Source organism: Quercus robur, chromosome 4 (genome assembly GCF_932294415.1).
Source record: "Quercus robur chromosome 4, dhQueRobu3.1, whole genome shotgun sequence".
NCBI lineage: Eukaryota > Viridiplantae > Streptophyta > Magnoliopsida > Fagales > Fagaceae > Quercus > Quercus robur.
Genome location: NC_065537.1, coordinates 69,446,170 through 69,464,692, shown reverse-complemented (window position 1 = coordinate 69,464,692; position 18,523 = coordinate 69,446,170). Strand labels below are relative to the sequence as shown.

The following is an 18,523-nucleotide window of genomic DNA, read 5'->3' as shown; positions in this document are numbered from 1 at the left end:
TAAGTTGAGTTTAGGTCAATATCATATTATAATATTGCATACAAGCAACAAAGGCATAGAAAGGTTTTTTTTTTTTTTTTTTCTTTTTTCTTTTTTTTACCAAGTCAACTTGAAAGGCATAGATAGCAAAGCTGCTAGTTGATAATCAATGCCATGCCAGTCTTTACTAAAATAAAATATTTGATCCCAAGAAGCGCAGTTGAACTTAATCTGATTGAACAATATAACCGTCTAAGGTTACTTTGAAGGGATGAATGGATTAACAAAGAGTATTCTCTCTCACTATACTTGTATGGGCTAGTAATGAAAATATTTAGTCCTTCCAAGTGTTAAAAGTTGAATTTAGCCCAAATATACAATGTTAATAACTTAATTGAGATCATAGCTACACTAACTCTTTCCATGTTTTAAAGAATGTTTTGGATAATTTTGCCTACAGCCTAGGCTTCAAGCTAATCCATCTAAGAGTGAAATTTTTTACATGGAGAAGCAGTATTACAGCACTATGTGATACAAGCAATGCTAAGCTCCCATTAGAATTTCAAGAGTGTCTATTGAAAGATCACTCGTAGCATACAAATCTCTTTTTTTCTTTTTTGGTTAAACTTTGCTATTTTGCAATGTAGGTGGACCCCTTTGAAACCTCCTAATCGAGTGCCTCATTAACAAAAGCATAAAAAGAAAGAGAATGATTAAAAAAATATAAACATAATTTTTTATAAAAAAAAAATATTGAAAAATGTTTATTAGAGTTGGCCCATGTCCGTTACAGGGTCACTGAATTTGGGGCCTTGTGGTTGTGGAGCAGGTGGACCTTGTTTCACTTGAAGGTTTGTAAGGACAAGTAGTTATGTGGGTCAGTAGATATTGGGCTAGGCCAGGACCATTGGTAACCCAAGTAGCATTGATTGCTTTCTTTCAAGTCTACCAAGGTGTTTTTTTTGGGCTTGAAAATATTCAACAATCAACCTGGTAAGCCTTCTTATTTTCTTGTTTTTGTTTTACCATTTTGATTATTTATTTCCTCAAATTTCAACCATGCATACGGCCTATTTAGTTGTTATCAATATGTATAGTAGTAGCACATCATCACTGGATTGTTTTAAGAGTTTCAGTACCAAACTGCAAATTATCAATGTGTACCCTATCTATTTAGAATTGGTAGATGTAAACTCTGATTTCTATGTTGATCAAAACTCATGCTGCAAAGACAACCCAGATACATAGTGATTCCCAATAGCAAAGAAAGTAGGTTCCACTACAATCTAACTGGTACAAGATTAATTTTACAAAACTGTGTTCTTTTGAAAGATCAATTACCCCAATTTTTTCTTTTTATTGATAATTTATTATATTGGATGTCTCATAATAATATGCAACAGTAATAATAGCCTACTACCCTCATTGTAAACACACAACCACATCACTAATAATTGTGTATTGAAAACACTATTCAAAATGAGCGAATACAAAGTGTGCAATACAGAGCTCATTAAATTTGAAAAATAAAAATGACTGATTTGCTAAAATTTCTCCAGCTTGTAGACATGTAGAATTTCTTTTCAAAGTTTTCTATCCGCACAAGGAAAAATAAAATACTAAAAACATTAATTGGCATACAAGCACAAAGGGCACCCTAGTTATAATTGCAACCCCCAAGTGAATCCACTAAAACCTAACACAAAGTTGGCCACCCGAATTATGATATTTGAAGAAGTAATGAAATATTTGACAGCCTAGCTGACAACAGATTTCAACATGTTGAGAATTGCAAATTCCGCATTCCGGATGAAATAACTAGATCTGCTCAAATGTCCTCGTTACTCTTCCAAAACTGTTGAAGACGACCGATACTTCTGCAAAAGGACAAAACTGAGCAGTCCAAATTATTACGTGATCTTCAACAGCTTCTTCATGATAGCTAGATTCAAGAATGATGCAAATTTCCCTTCTTCTGTTTAGTGCTATATAGTCTCCATTCGATAACCATTCAATGGGGAACTACATGGCCATATAATGGCTGACATCCCTAACAAATAATAACAATAGAGAGAGAAATAAGTTATTATCTTCAAATACCTACAGATATGGTTATGCATTAAACCAACTTTTCATCCCACATTGTAAGGAGATATAATAAATAAATAAATCTAAACTGAAAAATCCAGATACTTAAAATATAAAGAAATTGACAAATTTAACAGACAGAAACATTGAGGCTCACCTCTATATAGAAAAAGGAGTTATGAGACCAATTGCAAGCTTATTTGAATCGTCATCTGTAGAGAAAACAATAGCTAAAATATCATATTAAATACTAACCAATTTCCACAGATTTTTACCATTTTGCTCAAAAATATTATAGTTTACCTCTATTTGCCACTTCACTAAACTGAAACAATGGCCCTCCATAAGATATTGAGGTAAATAGTCTGCAAAATGAGGATAGAGGCTCTTACTATCTTAACCAAAAATAATATAGCAGTCATCAACTGAAAAAATATAAAAGAAATAAATCAACCAGAGCTTCAAGAGATAATCTATGTCTATGCTGACCAAAATAAGAACAGTTAAACAACACCATTCTAATAAGTGAACAACTCCAGTAAACATACATGCAAAGGATGAATCTCTTGCTTAAGTCAATGTAATGGAAAGTTTGTGAGAGAGAGGTCAGGAGGCGAGACAGGCAAAAAGAGAAAAAAGAGTGAACTATTCAAGACTTGATAAATAAAGAAGAAAATAAGAGGACATTGTATTATGATGTTTTCTCTATTGTCGTTAGATTTTGTTGTTAAATAGAAATAAACATTTGACATTTCACCATTGCGCTCGTTAATTTTTCCTGCCTTCTTCAAGGAAGTATGAAATAGAACTACTCGAAGAGGGGGGGAAAAAAAAAAAAAACAGATGTAAATTTCACTCTAAAGACAAAGTATTAGAGATTTAAAAATCCTCTAAACCTAGCAGCTAGAACTTTACCAGTAGAATTTTCAGGGTTTATATGAAGCTTCAAAATAATTAAAATTTGTGAATATCAAACTCTAGAGCCAAAAAAATGTGAATAAAAGAATAAATAACCAAACACAAAGTTGACCTTAAGTAAAGCAGTTGGAACCATACATAAGGCAATGGACAACCTTAAGAAATTTTGAAGGCAAACACTCATACTTTAAGTAGTAAGAACTAAGAATCTAAAAATCTAGGAAGGGCATAAAATCCTTACTAAATGCAGGGAAAAATTAATGTCCCTAAAACATAAGCATTCTCATCAATATATCCTGCGGAGGGGCAGGGGAGGGAAGTTGACCCTAGAACATAAACATTCTCATCATTTTATCTTCAATATTTGTGAGAAATATGTAAGTTCCTTTCCAGTGCAATTGCATGTTCTCATGGCTTCTGAAAGTTTGATTGTACAGAGCATATGGTGGGACAAAGCTTTGGTCATCAACTCTGCCTTGATAAATAATTTCACAATATCACCTATAAGAGAAATTCCAAGATTCTCCAATAAGAACAATATTAATAGGAGAAATTAGGTATAAAAAAAAAAAAAAAAAAACAAGGTATTTCATTTAAATGGAAGTCAACCAGGGACACAGTGACTTCCATCCAAACTGCAAAAGAGAACCAATATCATTGGAAAACTGATACTATAATATGAAACACACACTTAGAATCTGCACAAAAAGGAATCCATTGCATGTGTATAAAATTCTCAGGTTCATGTAAATTTTTGAGTCTCATATATGTAATTGCCCATGGCTTTAAATATTGTGGCATCCTAAGCAGTCTTAAAAAGAATTGAAAGACTACTTCAAGGATGACTAATACCAAGCTAAGGTAGAGATAACAGCACTTGCCGAAGAGGTTCTTTGTTGTGGAAGTCTCAAAAGCCACCTCAATGGAGCAAGCACAAATTTGCCCTGCACTTGAAATTGTAAACTGATAAACAAATATAAAAATTTGTAAGACATTTGCAAATTATGTCACACATTCATTCTTTTAATGTAAGATTAAATGGGTTTAGTCACCTACTTGGACACAACATTGAGCTCCAAACTGCACAAGAAGAGAAAGCAACAAAATTAAGAACTCACCTGTTAAAAACTATTATTGTTACAAAAATCATGTTGCAAGCAAATTTTTGAAAAGTCAAAACTGTTTGTTACAAAAATTATCATAAATATAAAATTAATAAAAGGAAGTGAGAGGTGTATTACTCAATCTATTGAAAGATTATAGTTCATTTTTGTAGAGCTATCATTGAAAATCCTTTTGGTTTCTATGCCACACTCTCCTCTGTACAATCATCCAAACAAAATTAGAAATTCAACAAAATTGAAAGCCCTTGAAAGAGAACAACGGAAAGAGAGCAAAACTTATCAAGATAGGTGGTTCAATAGTATAGTTGAAGGATTTAAGAACCTGTGTAGCTAACGGGGTGAGATCCTTCTGGGCCAGGTTAGAATATGTAGGGCACCTCTTATGATCCATTACAGCCTCCTCAATTCATGTTTCTGATAGTTTGAGAAAGAAAATTGGCAATGTATTCATCACACTTTTTAGAAACATGAAATTACCACAAGATTTAAGACAAATAATTGAATTAAGCAAATTAAATCTCTTGTATACATCCAATGTACTAGGGTTGTGCCCTTTTTGTGCTTTTTTTAACAAAATGCTTACTTATTAAAAAGAATGTGTTAAGCCAAGTCAAGTAGTTTTGTCTACCAAAGACCAAATGATGTCAAAACATTTTTCACTATTCTTGCTCTTTCTCGCCAATCAAATGAAGCATAAAGTTAAAAAAGAGTATAATCAAGGGCAAGTGCTAAAGAGTAGGACTGTATCAAGCTAATCCTCCCTTGGTGAGATCAGCACTGGATAATAACCCTTAAATATATTCAAAAACCCAAAAACATATAGAATCGGCCAATTAAACCATTAACTTATTAAATGAGTGGCACATCACCATCTAAATGATCTACAAGAAGAATGTTGATGTTGGTTCCTATGTAGTCTCCTAGAAGTTGGGGCAAAAATTACAAGGTATGAATAATTAAAAGGCTAGAATTCGCTTACCTCTGCATCACTTTGCAGCAAATTACTCCATCTTTTGGACATTTGATAAAACAGCTTCTCTTACCTGTCATGGCTCAACCATCCTTACTCATACTACCTCTCTTAGGCCTGAAGAACTCTCCATGTATTCTATTAATCCATCACGCAATGCTCCATAATCGTGAGTGGGGGCCCACACGCAGGGCCCCTCTTCTTCATAGTGATTAGAGAAAAGAATGTGCTCAATGTTGTCCAATGTACAGACAGTGGCTGCACAACCTAAAGTAAAGAACCACAGGATACAGCTTTAGGAGGTAGAGAAATAGATAAAACACCAACCTAAACTTGGTTGTTGGTTTTAGCATTAATAAACCATCATAAAATAGTAGGTAAAGAAGTAAGAAAAAAGAGGGTATTCTATAATTCTGTTTGAAATTTTGGAGAAAAATTCAAACTGTAATACAAAAGCTTATGTATAACAAGGGAAAACCCCCAAAAATAAAAAATAAAAAATAATCCAAAAGCATACATAATAAGCTAATTCCCACAAGGTAGTTGGATGCTCAATTCTCATTTATACAATAATGGAAGTTATGAAGCATCTACAAAAAATAGAACATTTACAGTACAAGAACAATATATATGTATATATATATATATATATATATTATTGTGTTTAGTGTTTATGAAAGAAAGAACTTTTCTCTTTGGCAAGAGAACAATAAGAAGCTAAGCACAATAAAATGATAAGATCATATAAGCAGCAAGAGTCCTTTGAACATAACCCAAAAAAAAAAAAAAAAAAAGTAAAAGACGATTACCATCGAGTCCATGACCAGAAAGCTTTGAAGAATAGGGTACAAATTTTGCCTTAATTTGTTCTGCATGATAAGTCAAATGATTGAGAAGTTCTTCAAAATACCAAAACCTCAAAAAGCATAATGAAGAATAACAACAAACAAGAGCAAGAAAATTGGTGTTCAGTTCTGCTAAAAAAAAAAAAAAAAAAAAAAAAAAACCAAATACCTGGAGTAGTCAAAGACGCAATCAGATTCCACTTTTATGTTCTTTCCCTCCTATACTCATGTTTACTGCCTCAATTTCACACAGGGACTCCACAGCCAAAATTCAAGAACCGAAGGCCACGGCCTTAGCAGAGAGAGAAGTGCCAAAATTACCAATCATTGGAAAAACCAAAAGTTCTAAAACTTGGGCGTTGTTTTCAGTGTAACAACCTATTGTATAAAAATGGGTAAAGTAAGTAACATGACAATATCCACTAATCTTAATTGGTATTCAAGCCAGAAGAAAAACCTTAATTGGTAATTTTTAATTGAGTAACAGATAAAAATTCAATCCAATCTACCTTTGAATTGGTGCATGAAAGAACAAATTAGATTCAATCATTCTCTCATTCTTCTTTGACTTCAAAGTCAGTCTTCAGATTAACGATTCGATATGTGAAGAAGAAAACAAATATTTTTCTTTTAATTTAAGAAATGAAAAAAAAATAAAAGAACAAATGAAATGTTTTTTTTTCCTTTTCCTAATAATTTGAAGAAATCATGTGCCATGCACAAAAAGATTACCACTGAGTTCTAGTTCTTGAGTCATTGCACAATTGCAGTTTTTGAATATGTTCCGAAATTTGGGGCCAAGCTTGTTCTTTGTCTCAATTGGTTATGCATAAAGAGGTCACATAACTAACAAGTTCTACAAAATATCGCAAATCTCAAAAGGCACCAACAAGAAGAAGAGAGATGCATACCTGAAGTAGGAGAAGCTGACTCTGACTCTGGTTCTGCAATTATTATTATTATTTTTTTTTATGGGAAGGTTCTGCAATATTTAAGGAGCAACCATACAAACATCATATTATCAACATGCTCTTAGGTACAAACATCATATTAGATTAAATTATTCTAATTTTTCTTGTTCAAATTACATTGAGAAGAAATCATGTGTCTAATTAACATTTTATAGACAGGAAAAAGATTAAAAAAAATTAAAAAATTAAAAATTAAAAAAAAAAAAAAAGACGGAAAAGAAAGAAAGAAAGTTTTAAATTGGTTCGGTTTTCAGCATAAGAAAAGAAGTTGAATAGTTATAGAAGTAGTTGGTTTTAAATTTGGGATTAAAAGATAGATAAGATGCATACCTGAAGAAATTGTTTCTTCTTGCTGTTTCTGACCATCCACTCTTACGATTAGGACATGGGTAATGAAGGGCCAATCTTCACCTATTTGCCTCTTTCATCTTTTGCCATAAGAGGGGACACTGATCAATTCTCAACTCTTTTAAAGAGGTGAGATTGTAAATCTCTGGAGGAAGTGACGTCAGCTCGGGACATTGATAAATTCTCAACTCTTTTAAAGAGGTGAGATTGCAAATCTCTTGAGGAAGTGACGTCAGCTCGGGACATTCATAAATTCTCAACTCTTTTAAAGAGGTGAGATTGCAAATCTCTTGAGGAAGTGACGTCAGCTTAGGACATTCATAAATTCTCAACTCTTTTAAAGAGGTGAGATTGCAAATCTCTTGAGGAAGTGACGTCAGCTCGGGACATTGACAAATTCTCAACTTTTTTAAAGAGGTGAGATTGCGAATCTCTTGAAAAAGTAATTCTAAATCCTCAACATCTTTTAAGGACAATACATCTAATAGAGGGAGAGGACAGCAGATTGCTACCTTCCAGCTACACCTACTCAATTTCAGCCTTTCTTTCAAATATGGAAACGGGGGCATGGAAGTCAGGTTAGGGCAATCCCGAATCCGTAATGTAGAAAGAGGAGGAGGAAATGTTGGAAGTAAGAAATGGTGTGGCTCATTCCTCCTCCATCCCTTCAGTTTTGGGCATTCCGCGATACATAGAGAAGATAAGGATGGGAAGAATGGTGTTTTTGAAAAAAAAAAAGAAGAAGAAGAAGAGGAAGCACCCGACACGTTACTAACACTGTCTTCATCTATCTGTATGTATTCAAGCGCTTCCATTCCATGTAGAGAGATAAACTTGAGAGAAGGGAATTTATTTAACAGTGGGAGGTGCTGCAATCTCTTATTTTTTCTTAATACAAAATAAACAAGATTAGTGAGAGAAGGGACCCAACTTGGAATTCTCACTTCCATATAATTCTCCAACCACAACCATTTAAGATTTGAATGTGGCCGGAGCACTTCCCACTTTTCATCATAACATTCGCTTTCTCCATCCCACTTGGAGTCATCCGGCTTGGAGTCATCCCACTTTAATGACAGTTGTTGAAGGTGATGTTTATCCTCGGAGTCATCCCACTTTAATGACAGTTGTTGAAGGTGTTGCTTATCCTTTAAATTTGCGTCTTTACATTCCAGCACGTCATCTTTTCCATGTCCCAGATTTTCAATTCTTAATTCTCCTCCCAAGTTGTGTAGCTCCTTCAAGTCACTTGGCCCAATGGACTTACCCTTGGAACTTCCCATTCTCACAACAAGGCATGGTAGTATTATCTCAAGAGAAGTAAGGTGTTTGATTTCAAGGGGCACATTAGTCAATTCGTCGCAATTTGTAATATCTAGATACCTGAGATTGACCAACTTTTTAATGCCCCTGGGTAATTCTCCAAGTGAATGACAACTTTCTAGTATTAGTGTCTGCAAATTCAGCATCTTAGTAATGGAATTAGGGAGAATTTTAATATAATAATTTCCAGAAAGATCAAGATATCTTAAATGCTTCAATTTCCCAATTGAACGTGGAACTACATGTAGTTCTAGATAACTCAAATCCAAAGCGCGTAAATAGTTCAAATTTGAAATGAGTGCATCACAAGTTAAGTTACCCAAGTTCCCCCATACACTAGATATTAGAACTGTGCGTACCTTACTTCCATTATGCATGAGGATTGAAAATGGCATTGATGAGTTCACAAGATTTAATAATACATGACGAACTTCATTATTAACATTATTCCCACTTGAATTGATTACGGCAATTTCTGTTCCAGACACTCTAACTGCAAGATCACGCACGAGATTATTCATTTTACAAGATTTAATATTGCCTAATCCATCACTTTCTACATCATCGAAAAATGACCTCCAAAGTAATTTCATAAAATATCCTCTACCAACATCCTCAAAACACTGTTTTGAATCTTCTAACACAATAAATCGATTTGCTACCCAAAGATTAACAAGTGTATATACATTAATCCTATAACCTTTTGGAAACAATCCACAATAAGCAAAGCATTGTTTTAAGTATGATGGTAGATAATCATAACTCAACTGAAGCGATGATAAAATAACATTTTCATCATTTTGAGTCATTTTTGGGAGTTCATAATCTTTGAAGGATCGCCACTCATTTTCTGTAGCTTTGGTGCGTAGCAAGCTTGCTATCGTCCTTATGGCTAGAGGTACCCCAGCACACTTCTGCATAATCTCCCTACCCAAACTTAGAAAGGCTTCATTCTTTGGCACTTGACCATTTTCAAATGCTACTTTCACAAACAAACACCAAGCCTGTTCTTCAGGTAGGCCTCTTAGAGCATGCCATGAAGTTGCCCCTGTTATCCTCGCTACATTTTCTGAGCGTGTGGTCACTATTATCCTACTTCCCCTTGCACCACCCATTAACAAATTTCTCAAGAGAAGCCATTTATCACTCTCCTCATTCCACAAATCATCCAAGACAATCAAGTATTTTTTTCCATTAAGCTTTTCTCGAAGCTGAGTTTGCAGCATCTCAAAGCTTTCTTTAAGTCTCTCATCTGTCAACTGTTCCAAAATTTCTTTGACAATCCGTTGTACATCAAAGTCATCAGAGATACAAACCCAAAGTTTTATCTCAAATTCTTGTTGGACAATTTTATCATTGTATACCAGGTGAGCTAGTGTTGTCTTGCCCAATCCTCCGAAACCAACAATTGGAATGATAGAAATATTCTCTACAACACTGCCATCAAAAAGACGTACCATAATCTCTTTCTTATCATCCTCTCTCCCAATAACTTCATCGTCGAGTACAGAAGAAATAGTTACTGTGTCCCACCTAGTCATGACTCGTGGCTCAACCAAGCTTTGATTAAAGTGAAAATCCTCCTTTAATATTGCTATGGCATTTATTTTCTCCCTAATTGCCTTTATTTCACGGCCCATCTTAGGACTAAAAGCAAGTGGGTTTGAACATGCAGAGAAAAGGCGTACCTTCTTTGTCATCATTTTGCGGCGCATAACTTCGGTGGAGAAATCATCCAGCAAATCATCAGCATCATGGAGGACATCTTTGAGCCAACTGAGACAGTCTTTGATCTGATGGTTATGAGAACTCTGCTTTTCTGCATCCAGAAGCACATCGCGGATTGTGGAGACTGTGTTGGTTAGTTCTATAATCTCAGTTTCAACACTAGAGGCCAGTTTGACCTCTTCAACAATGACAGAGCCCAGCAGTTTTAGGACGTTCCCTGCAAGATCGAACAAAGCTCCTTCCGCCATAGTTTTTTCTTTCTTTCAGGAAATGTAGATGGGTTTGTGGAGTAATGAAAGTGAGAAGAGGGAGCTGTGGTAATGTCTTGCTTAGAACGGTGGTGGCATCAACAAGTGCGGAGCAGCTAGCCTCAATAATTATGCCCAAAGAAAATGTTGTTTGATGGTGCCCTGTCAGCATTAATCATTTACAAAGTGAATGTAAAACAGCATTTCTAAATTCCAAAAGCATAATTGTAGTTAAAACTTTTAAAAAAAATTTAAAGCCCCAAAGTTGTTAAAGGCCTATATGTGTTTAAAAATTGAAAATTGTTATTTAAAAATATTTATGAAAATATATGTAAGTAAAAAATTATGTAAAAATATGTATAATCTTATTTAAAAACTGAAAATTATTGTTTGAAAACATAAACCAAACACCCTCTAAATAACTTATTTTCAGTTTTTAAATAAAATTACATATATTTCTACACAATTTTTTTATTCACATATATTTCAAAAAACTACAAACAACATTGATTAAACTCCTCTACAAAGGGACCTTATTTTATGGGAAATTAAAACTTTTATCATTTAAATGAATAGAGCTATTTTTCTTTTTATCAGAAATGAATCAAGTTGTAGTGTGCAGCTCAAACTTAAGCTCATTATCAACGGTTTTTTCTTTTTTATAATAACATGTTCATGAATAAAATTAACATCATGCTCGATTTTTTCTTTTTTATTAGAATATGATGCTTGAATTTATGTATATATTTATGTATATGGGTTTCTCAAATAAACAAATATTTATGTATATGCAAACATAAAACTCAACTTAAATATATTTAAGATTTAATTGTGTTAATTAAGTTTGTAAACAAGTTTATATGGTTGAACAAAATTCTTTCAGTCATTTTTTGAAAACGGCTAATTTGGAAATTAGTTATTTTGTAAGTGAAAAAATGATAATGGTGGTGCACTCAAATTATAACTAGTAAGAAATTGTATGCGCCAAAGATAGAATTAATATTTGTTTTTAGCAGGACAACAATACTAAGGCTTTGAAAGGTAACGATAATCTCTATACCCAACTAAGGTGTGGACGCAGTTAGCAACTGTAGCAAGCAATACTGTGAAACAACATTTCTAAATTCCAAAAGCACTGGAGACTAAAATAAAAAGGTTAAATGAATCAACCAAACTTTTCTTTTTATCAAAATGAATCAAGCCGTTGAGTCCAGCTCAAACTTGAGTTTATGATCAACAACTGTTAAACATGGCTCAAATATAACGACTTGTTCATAAATAAAATTAGCATCATGTTAGATTTTTTTTTTCCTTTTTTATTAGAGTATGATGCTAGATTTAAGTATATATTTATGTATATAGATTTTTCAAAAATAAAAAACAAATATTTATGTATATACATGCATTAAAAACTGATATTGAAACAATGCACAAGGTTTCCTCCATAACTAAAGATGGCTTATATTGAAACAATCAAAGCGACCACCATTTTAACAATTGCAAATTTGCAACAAACAATTTCAAAATTGGTACAACTAACTTCAAATTAATACTAAAAGATATAAAAGTCATTTGTAGAAAAATTCTTTAATCCGTTGATTGAACTTGGCATGTACAATTATTTGTGAACATTATCAATTTGCAGTCAATTTTAGGGCCTTCTTAGCACCTCTGCTAGACTCTTAATTCTCAGTCACCACTCACTAGTGTTGTGTCTTGAAATATTTAGCAACCACTGTCCTGAATCCAGCATCCATTTTTCCTTATTTTACAAAACTCAGCTAGTATTTGATAAGTATACAACCTACCAAAATAACCTACGAAAATAATTAATACTGTCCACAGTAATATATTATGTTTTCATTTTTATTTTTCTGAAGAAGCAAATTAAATTCATAGATAAGAAAATGGCACATAGCTAGTATATGATAAGTATACAAGAGAAACCCCTTTAAAAAAGTAGACAAGAGAAACCAAAAAATAAAAATTCAGCTTTTAAAGCTTGAACTTACCAAAAGAGACCCCAAAAAGGAGAGTAATTCTTAGGTACTCCTGGAGCACGTAGAATGGTGCGTGCTCCCTCCCGGAGAATGGTGCTCCCTCCTCTCACATTCATGGTGGGGTCCGCTTATTAAATTCATAATGGGGTCCATCATAAATGTGGGAGGAGAGAGCACAATTACACTATACTCCGGAACTACCTAAGAATTTTCCCAAAAAGGAAAGAAAGAAAATAAAACAACTAGACTAGACATCCAAGTGAAGAAAAAAGAGTATGAGACCATGCACTAGATGTTTCACTTTAAATTTTCCACATAAAGCAGTCCACCTACTCCTTGCTATGACCTATATTGGCTTGCAGGAAAGTCTATGTGCAGAATTTGAAATAAAAGTGCTACCAAGTAATGAAACATCATGTTTAGAAAAAAAAAAAATCAAAATACAAATCAATTCGAACCATTACAGAGGATTAATCCTGGGACAAAAAAATCAAATATTAAAATAATGAACAGTTGATATTTTGAATGCTCAGCTTAACTTATTACACAGCTACACAATATCTCTATCAAGAATTACCAGGAAACGTACTATTGCTATACAACTAATACACAGCAAAAGAAGCCCCTACGCATTTTTGCATTACACCTACTGCATGTATGAATGAAAATATGTGGCAGATTTAGCATATCTACCGCAACTTCAATGATGAATTGTGAAAGCAAAATAAAGAATTGAAAGGAGATTGTTAAGAGTCCATAAAGAAAATACCATAATCACTTATAAGCAACCTCACTTAAAAGCTTAGAACACTTTCTTTAACAATTAATGCATAAGTTTCTTTCCATACAAACAACAGTAAATTAAGATTTAAAAACCGATCATATCATAGCAATGTTTAGAACAAGTCAGAAGTCAGAAGTCAGAAGTTCTATGAACAGCATTAAAAAAATGGAAAAATTTTACATACTAGTATATTGGTGAAAAGTATTACATCTCGTAACAATGCTTTTAGAATACGAAAAAGGAAACAGTTGACTGAAAATGGCAATAATATAAGGGTTATCATGCATTTGGTGACAACAGCAATCAGGGGAAAATTCACTTCAAACACATAAACTTACTTCTTCTTCTTCTTCTTATTTATTTATTTTTAATTATAAACATATTTGACTGAAAATGGCAATAATCTATATCTAATGCAGCCTTCACTGATTTCATAAAATAATAAAAAAATAAAAAGAATTAAACTTTAGAATGTTAAGTAGATTGCAACAAATTCAGCTAATAGAAATAGAATACATCAGCATACAAGATAAAACATTTTCACCCCTAAATAAATAAATGAGAAAGCCACAAGTTTCAGATGGAAGAAATTTCTAAAATGAAAGTCTCTCTACACTATTAAAATCAACCCTCACTTTAATAGTCCAAGCATCCTACTCATTATTCAACAATATCAAGCCCCAAAAAAATTTAGGCTCAGTTATGGATCCTCTATATATTCTAAGCAACCTACTCAGTCTCACAAATCAAACATGGCCTCAATGAGAACGCTAACTGTGTCCTACAATGACTGATTGCTCTAATAACACATGAAAATGTTTATTAAAAACAAAAACAAAAACAAAAAAATTACAAACAAAATTTACAAAAATTACACCACAAATACCCACAAATACTGACATATACCCACAAATAACCCTAACCCCCCAATGCTCAAACAAATATTGAGATAAGGAGACATACCTTGTGATTCCAAGCTGAAGATGCAGACCGAGAGTGAGAGTACAGAGCGAGAGCGAGATTGAGAGCGAGAGCGAGACTGAGAGAGAGATTGAGAGCGTGTGGCCGGGAGAGTTAGAGTGAGCTGATAGCGAGAGTGAGAGAGTGAGAGGGTGATTGAGAAAGTGAGAGTGATGAGAGAGTGAGACTGAGTGGGGAGAGAGGGAGATTTAGAGAGTTTAAATGATTAACACAGTTCCCATAAAATAACATAAAAATGATTAACACAGTAAACACGACCCCAGCTAAAGGAAAAGAGAAAAAGCTGTCTAAAGTTTCACAATAAAAAACAACTTTTTCTCTGGGCATAATTATTGAGGCTAGCTGTATCTCTCATCACTTTCACTGCTCCCCAAACCTATCTAAATATCTAATAGTTCTAAATAAAATTAAAAATATATATATATAAAAAAATTAAAAAAAAAAAAAAAAAAAAAACTATGGCGGAAGGTGCAATTGTGTAGCAATTGGGTAAAAAGTGTTAACTTCCCACAAAAAGAAATTAAAAAAAAAAAGTTTTAACTACTGTTAGTAATATATACAACTACGATTATGCTTTTGGAATTTAGAAAAATGTTGTTTCACACTATGTTCACACCATCAAAGGGAAAAATGAAAAAGGTAGAAGAAACAGCCTAAAGTTTTAGAATTAAAAAAAATTCTAGTGGTTAAAATGATCCCAAGGACTTTTCTATTTACCTTAACATCTTACACATGGAAGTGGGTGGGAATAATTCTAGTGTTTTTCAGTGATGCAAAAAAGTGTTATTCAATGTTAAAGTTTCAGTTTTTTTAATACGAAAAATTCAAAAAATTCGGGCTTAAAATTTTACATATTGTCACTGGTTGGAAAACTGTAATTTAAGTCTGTGTTTGTTTTGGGTGAATAACAAGAAATAATGCTGAAATTTTAAGTTTGATAATGAGAAAGAAAGGAAACTTGTGGTAGAATGGAATTCAAATGGGGAAAAGTCTGCTAATAATGCGCTGCCTTGTCTACTAAACAATGTTTTTTTTTTTTTTTTTTTTTTTTTTTTTTTTTTAAATATGCATGGCAAGTTGTCCTGCATGCACAAAATCACCAAAAAGACGTGGAAAAAGATAGGTCTTTGAAGTAAAATATTGTTAAATAATAAACTACTGAGGTTCTGTTACTGGTTTTTTTGAGCAAGTTCTCCATACACACACTCACCAATTCAACCCAATATTCGAATTTTTTATCAAAATTAATTTTGAAATATTTTACCTATATAAAGACTTTTTAATTCTATTACATACAGAAAAATTGTATTTCCTCTTTTAACATTAATTTTTATCACGAATTTAATAAAAATAAAGTTTATGAACTTCAAAGGAGGAAATATTATTCCCCATATTTCCGTGTCAATACCAGATTTGATTTTTGTACCAACCCAAATTTACTTTCAGCAAAAGTGATTAGGCCCGTGAATCAATAGTTACCAGGACAAACATTATAATTTCAACCGTATCTCTTTGTATTGGAATTATTGAAGCTTGTCACTATTTCATATTAGTCCTACTTTTGACAAATTGGATTCGATCCACTTTTCATTGGATTAGAATGAATCAGACAACTTAGCATTTATCCTTGGCTGTAGGGTCTGTTTGGATAGAACTTATTTTGTTGAAACTGAAAACTGAAAATAATGTAGTAAAATAATTTTTAAATATGTGAATAGTACCGTGGGACCCATTTTTAATAAAAAAATTGATAAAAAATAAAATTTGTGGGTCCGTAAACAGTATACGGATGCACTGCTCACGTAAAACTGATCAAATGTTTTGATTACTGTTTATATACAGTATATAAACAGTAACCGCTTGTGAGTAGGAAAACGCGTGAAAAAAAAAAAAAAAAAAAGGGAAAAAACGTAGAAACTGAAATGCAAAGCAGCAAACGCCAACCCAAACACACACGTATTTGGAAATTATTACTGACATGTCACTGTATCAAGAATGACTTAAGTTACTTTTCATCAAACAGTATTTTGGACGTATCAGGAAATAATTCATAAATGCCAACAGTCACTGTCCAGTCATGGATTGAGATGCAATTAACCCCCTCTCTCACACACTATTTTTTTACTAATTTTTACTGTTTTTTATAATAAGTTAACCACCAAAATACCTTTATAATAAGCTAGTGCTAGTTGCCTAGCTCGACATGTTCCTCCCTTCAAAATTTTACCAAATTTGCTACAATTCTACAATTATTAGGAAGCAACTATATAGGTCATTTCACCAACACAAGCTTAGATACAATGATAAAAATCATTAAAATAAAAGAATTTACAATTATTCCTTTCTATTCTCCTAATAATTTGAAGAAATCATGCATCTAATTAAAGTTTTGATAAAAAAAAAGAAAAAAAGAAGAGATTTCTTTTCTTTTTTAAAGAAGATTAACTTTGAGTCCAGGACTGTACTCGCCATAATAGCAAAACCTCAAAAAGTAGAATGAAGAAGAACAAAAAAATTGGTTTTCAGTTCTGCATAAAATACAAGATACCTGAAGTAGTTAAACCATAATTTGTAATTATATTTTATTAATAGATAAAAATTCAATTCAAACTATCTTTGAACTAGTGCATGTATGAACAGATTAGGCTCTGTTAGTCATTCTCTTGTTTTTTTTTTTTTTTCACTTTTTAAAGCAAGCATACACACAAATATGTGACGAGTATTTTGGTTTAATCCTCTCATGAAAAGCATTTAGTAGATATATATTGGAAACTTTTATCCCCCAAAAAAAAAAAAAAAATCAAAATACTAGTTTAGTAAGCTAATTCCAACAGTATTAGTTGCCTGGTCAAGTCCTCCTTTCAAAGTTCTAGAAAATTTGCTATGATTCTGTAATTATGAACAGAAAAATCATATATGTCATTTCATTAACACAAGTTCAGATAAACAGATATAAATCATTAAAATAAAAGAAAAAAATGATAGCACAGTTATTTTTTTTTATTCTCCTAATAATTTGAAGAAATTGTGAGTCTTATTAAAGTTTTGATAGGAAAAAGGAAAACAAATGATTATTACTGAGTTCTTGACCTGCTGCACAATTGCAGTTTTTGAATAGGATCCAAATTTTGTACCCAAGCTTGTTCTTTGCTTCAGTTGGTTCTGCATGGAAAGTGAAAACTGAAAAGTCCAATACCTGATAAGTTCTCCAAGATATATCAAAACAAGATTATTGGTGTTGATTTCTTCATTAAAAGTCAAATCCCTGAAGTGGTTTATAATAGGTTCATTAATACTATATATATATATATATATATGTGCACATATATATTAGACTTTACTTTAGAGTAATCTACTGCGTACTAATATATGTTGTTGACCTTGACCATTTTATTTTTAATTAAGGGTGGTAGTACTAATTGGCAATTGCCTAATTAAACATTTCAATGTTTTTGGATGAAAAGGAGCGTTATTGGCACGCAGGTCGCGGAGTCGGGGGGCTAGCTAGTTGTCCTGACTCCCGAGTCCTTAAAACACTGTTTAATTCTACTTATTACAGCCAAGTGACACCTAATAAAGGTCTGAAAAGATGTGTTTTCAACTTCCAACTCCAAAACAATTCTCCAAAAAAAAAAAAAACTTTCAACTCAAAAACGAGTTGTCAATGACAACTTTCAATGACAACTTTCAAATTATAATTTTGTATTGTAAATCATTTTTTTATTTCTATTTTTTTATTGATTAAAAAAACGAGTTGTCAATGACAACTTTCAACTCAAAAACGAGTTGCCAATGACAACTTTCAACGAGTTGTCAAAAAAACGAGTTGTCAATGACAACTTTCAAAATTATAATTTGACTAAAATAAAATTTTAAGTATAAAACAATCTCAACTTTACTAGATGGTGTGGTTAGTTTATATTCTAAACTTTGCACAATTGAAATTTATTTATCACATAATTCAATAAATTAGTACTAACACAAAATAAATTATTCTAAATTCATATTTTTTATTATGATAATTTTTATTTGGATATTTAGATTTGCTTAAAATTATTATTATTAAATAAAGAATAATTAATAAAAATATATCAGACTAATATAAATTAAATAAACTAGTTCAAATGTAAAAAATTGAAAATCGGTACAAATTGAAAAGTTATACAAATAATTATAATCTATAAAAAAATTATAACATAAAAACAAAAGAGGGGGT

At 32.3% G+C, this 18,523-nt stretch overlaps 1 protein-coding gene across 4 annotated transcripts; it reads right to left on the bottom strand.

Annotated features, from left to right (window-relative positions):
* Nucleotides 1-1,421: 1,421 nt before the first annotated feature.
* LOC126723499 (putative disease resistance protein RGA1) lies at nt 1,422-14,518 on the bottom strand. Of its 4 annotated transcripts, XM_050427018.1 has the most exons (16): nt 14,290-14,518; nt 7,226-10,704; nt 6,836-6,906; nt 6,657-6,738; nt 6,434-6,505; nt 6,094-6,302; nt 5,889-5,948; nt 5,089-5,346; nt 4,432-4,523; nt 4,227-4,305; nt 4,042-4,103; nt 3,838-3,929; nt 3,227-3,486; nt 2,371-2,432; nt 2,225-2,279; nt 1,422-2,029 (listed from the first exon to the last, which is right to left on the bottom strand). In XM_050427018.1, exon 2 carries the CDS (start codon nt 10,540-10,542, stop codon nt 7,303-7,305), a length of 3,240 nt encoding a protein of 1,079 aa, XP_050282975.1. In that variant the 5' UTR covers nt 10,543-10,704; nt 14,290-14,518; the 3' UTR covers nt 1,422-2,029; nt 2,225-2,279; nt 2,371-2,432; nt 3,227-3,486; nt 3,838-3,929; nt 4,042-4,103; nt 4,227-4,305; nt 4,432-4,523; nt 5,089-5,346; nt 5,889-5,948; nt 6,094-6,302; nt 6,434-6,505; nt 6,657-6,738; nt 6,836-6,906; nt 7,226-7,302. The 4 variants fall into 4 exon arrangements, with proteins under 4 accessions (XP_050282975.1, XP_050282976.1, XP_050282979.1 ...); XM_050427019.1 differs by lacking the exons at nt 6,434-6,505; nt 6,657-6,738; XM_050427022.1 differs by lacking the exons at nt 6,434-6,505; nt 6,657-6,738 and having other exon boundaries at nt 6,094-6,216.
* Nucleotides 14,519-18,523: the final 4,005 nt, after the last annotated feature.

Excerpts from the sequence above, each read along its gene's own strand:
- LOC126723499 (XM_050427018.1), bottom strand. The coding sequence starts at position 10,542 with ATGGCGGAAGGAGCTTTGTTCGATCTTGCAGGGAACGTCCTAAAACTG.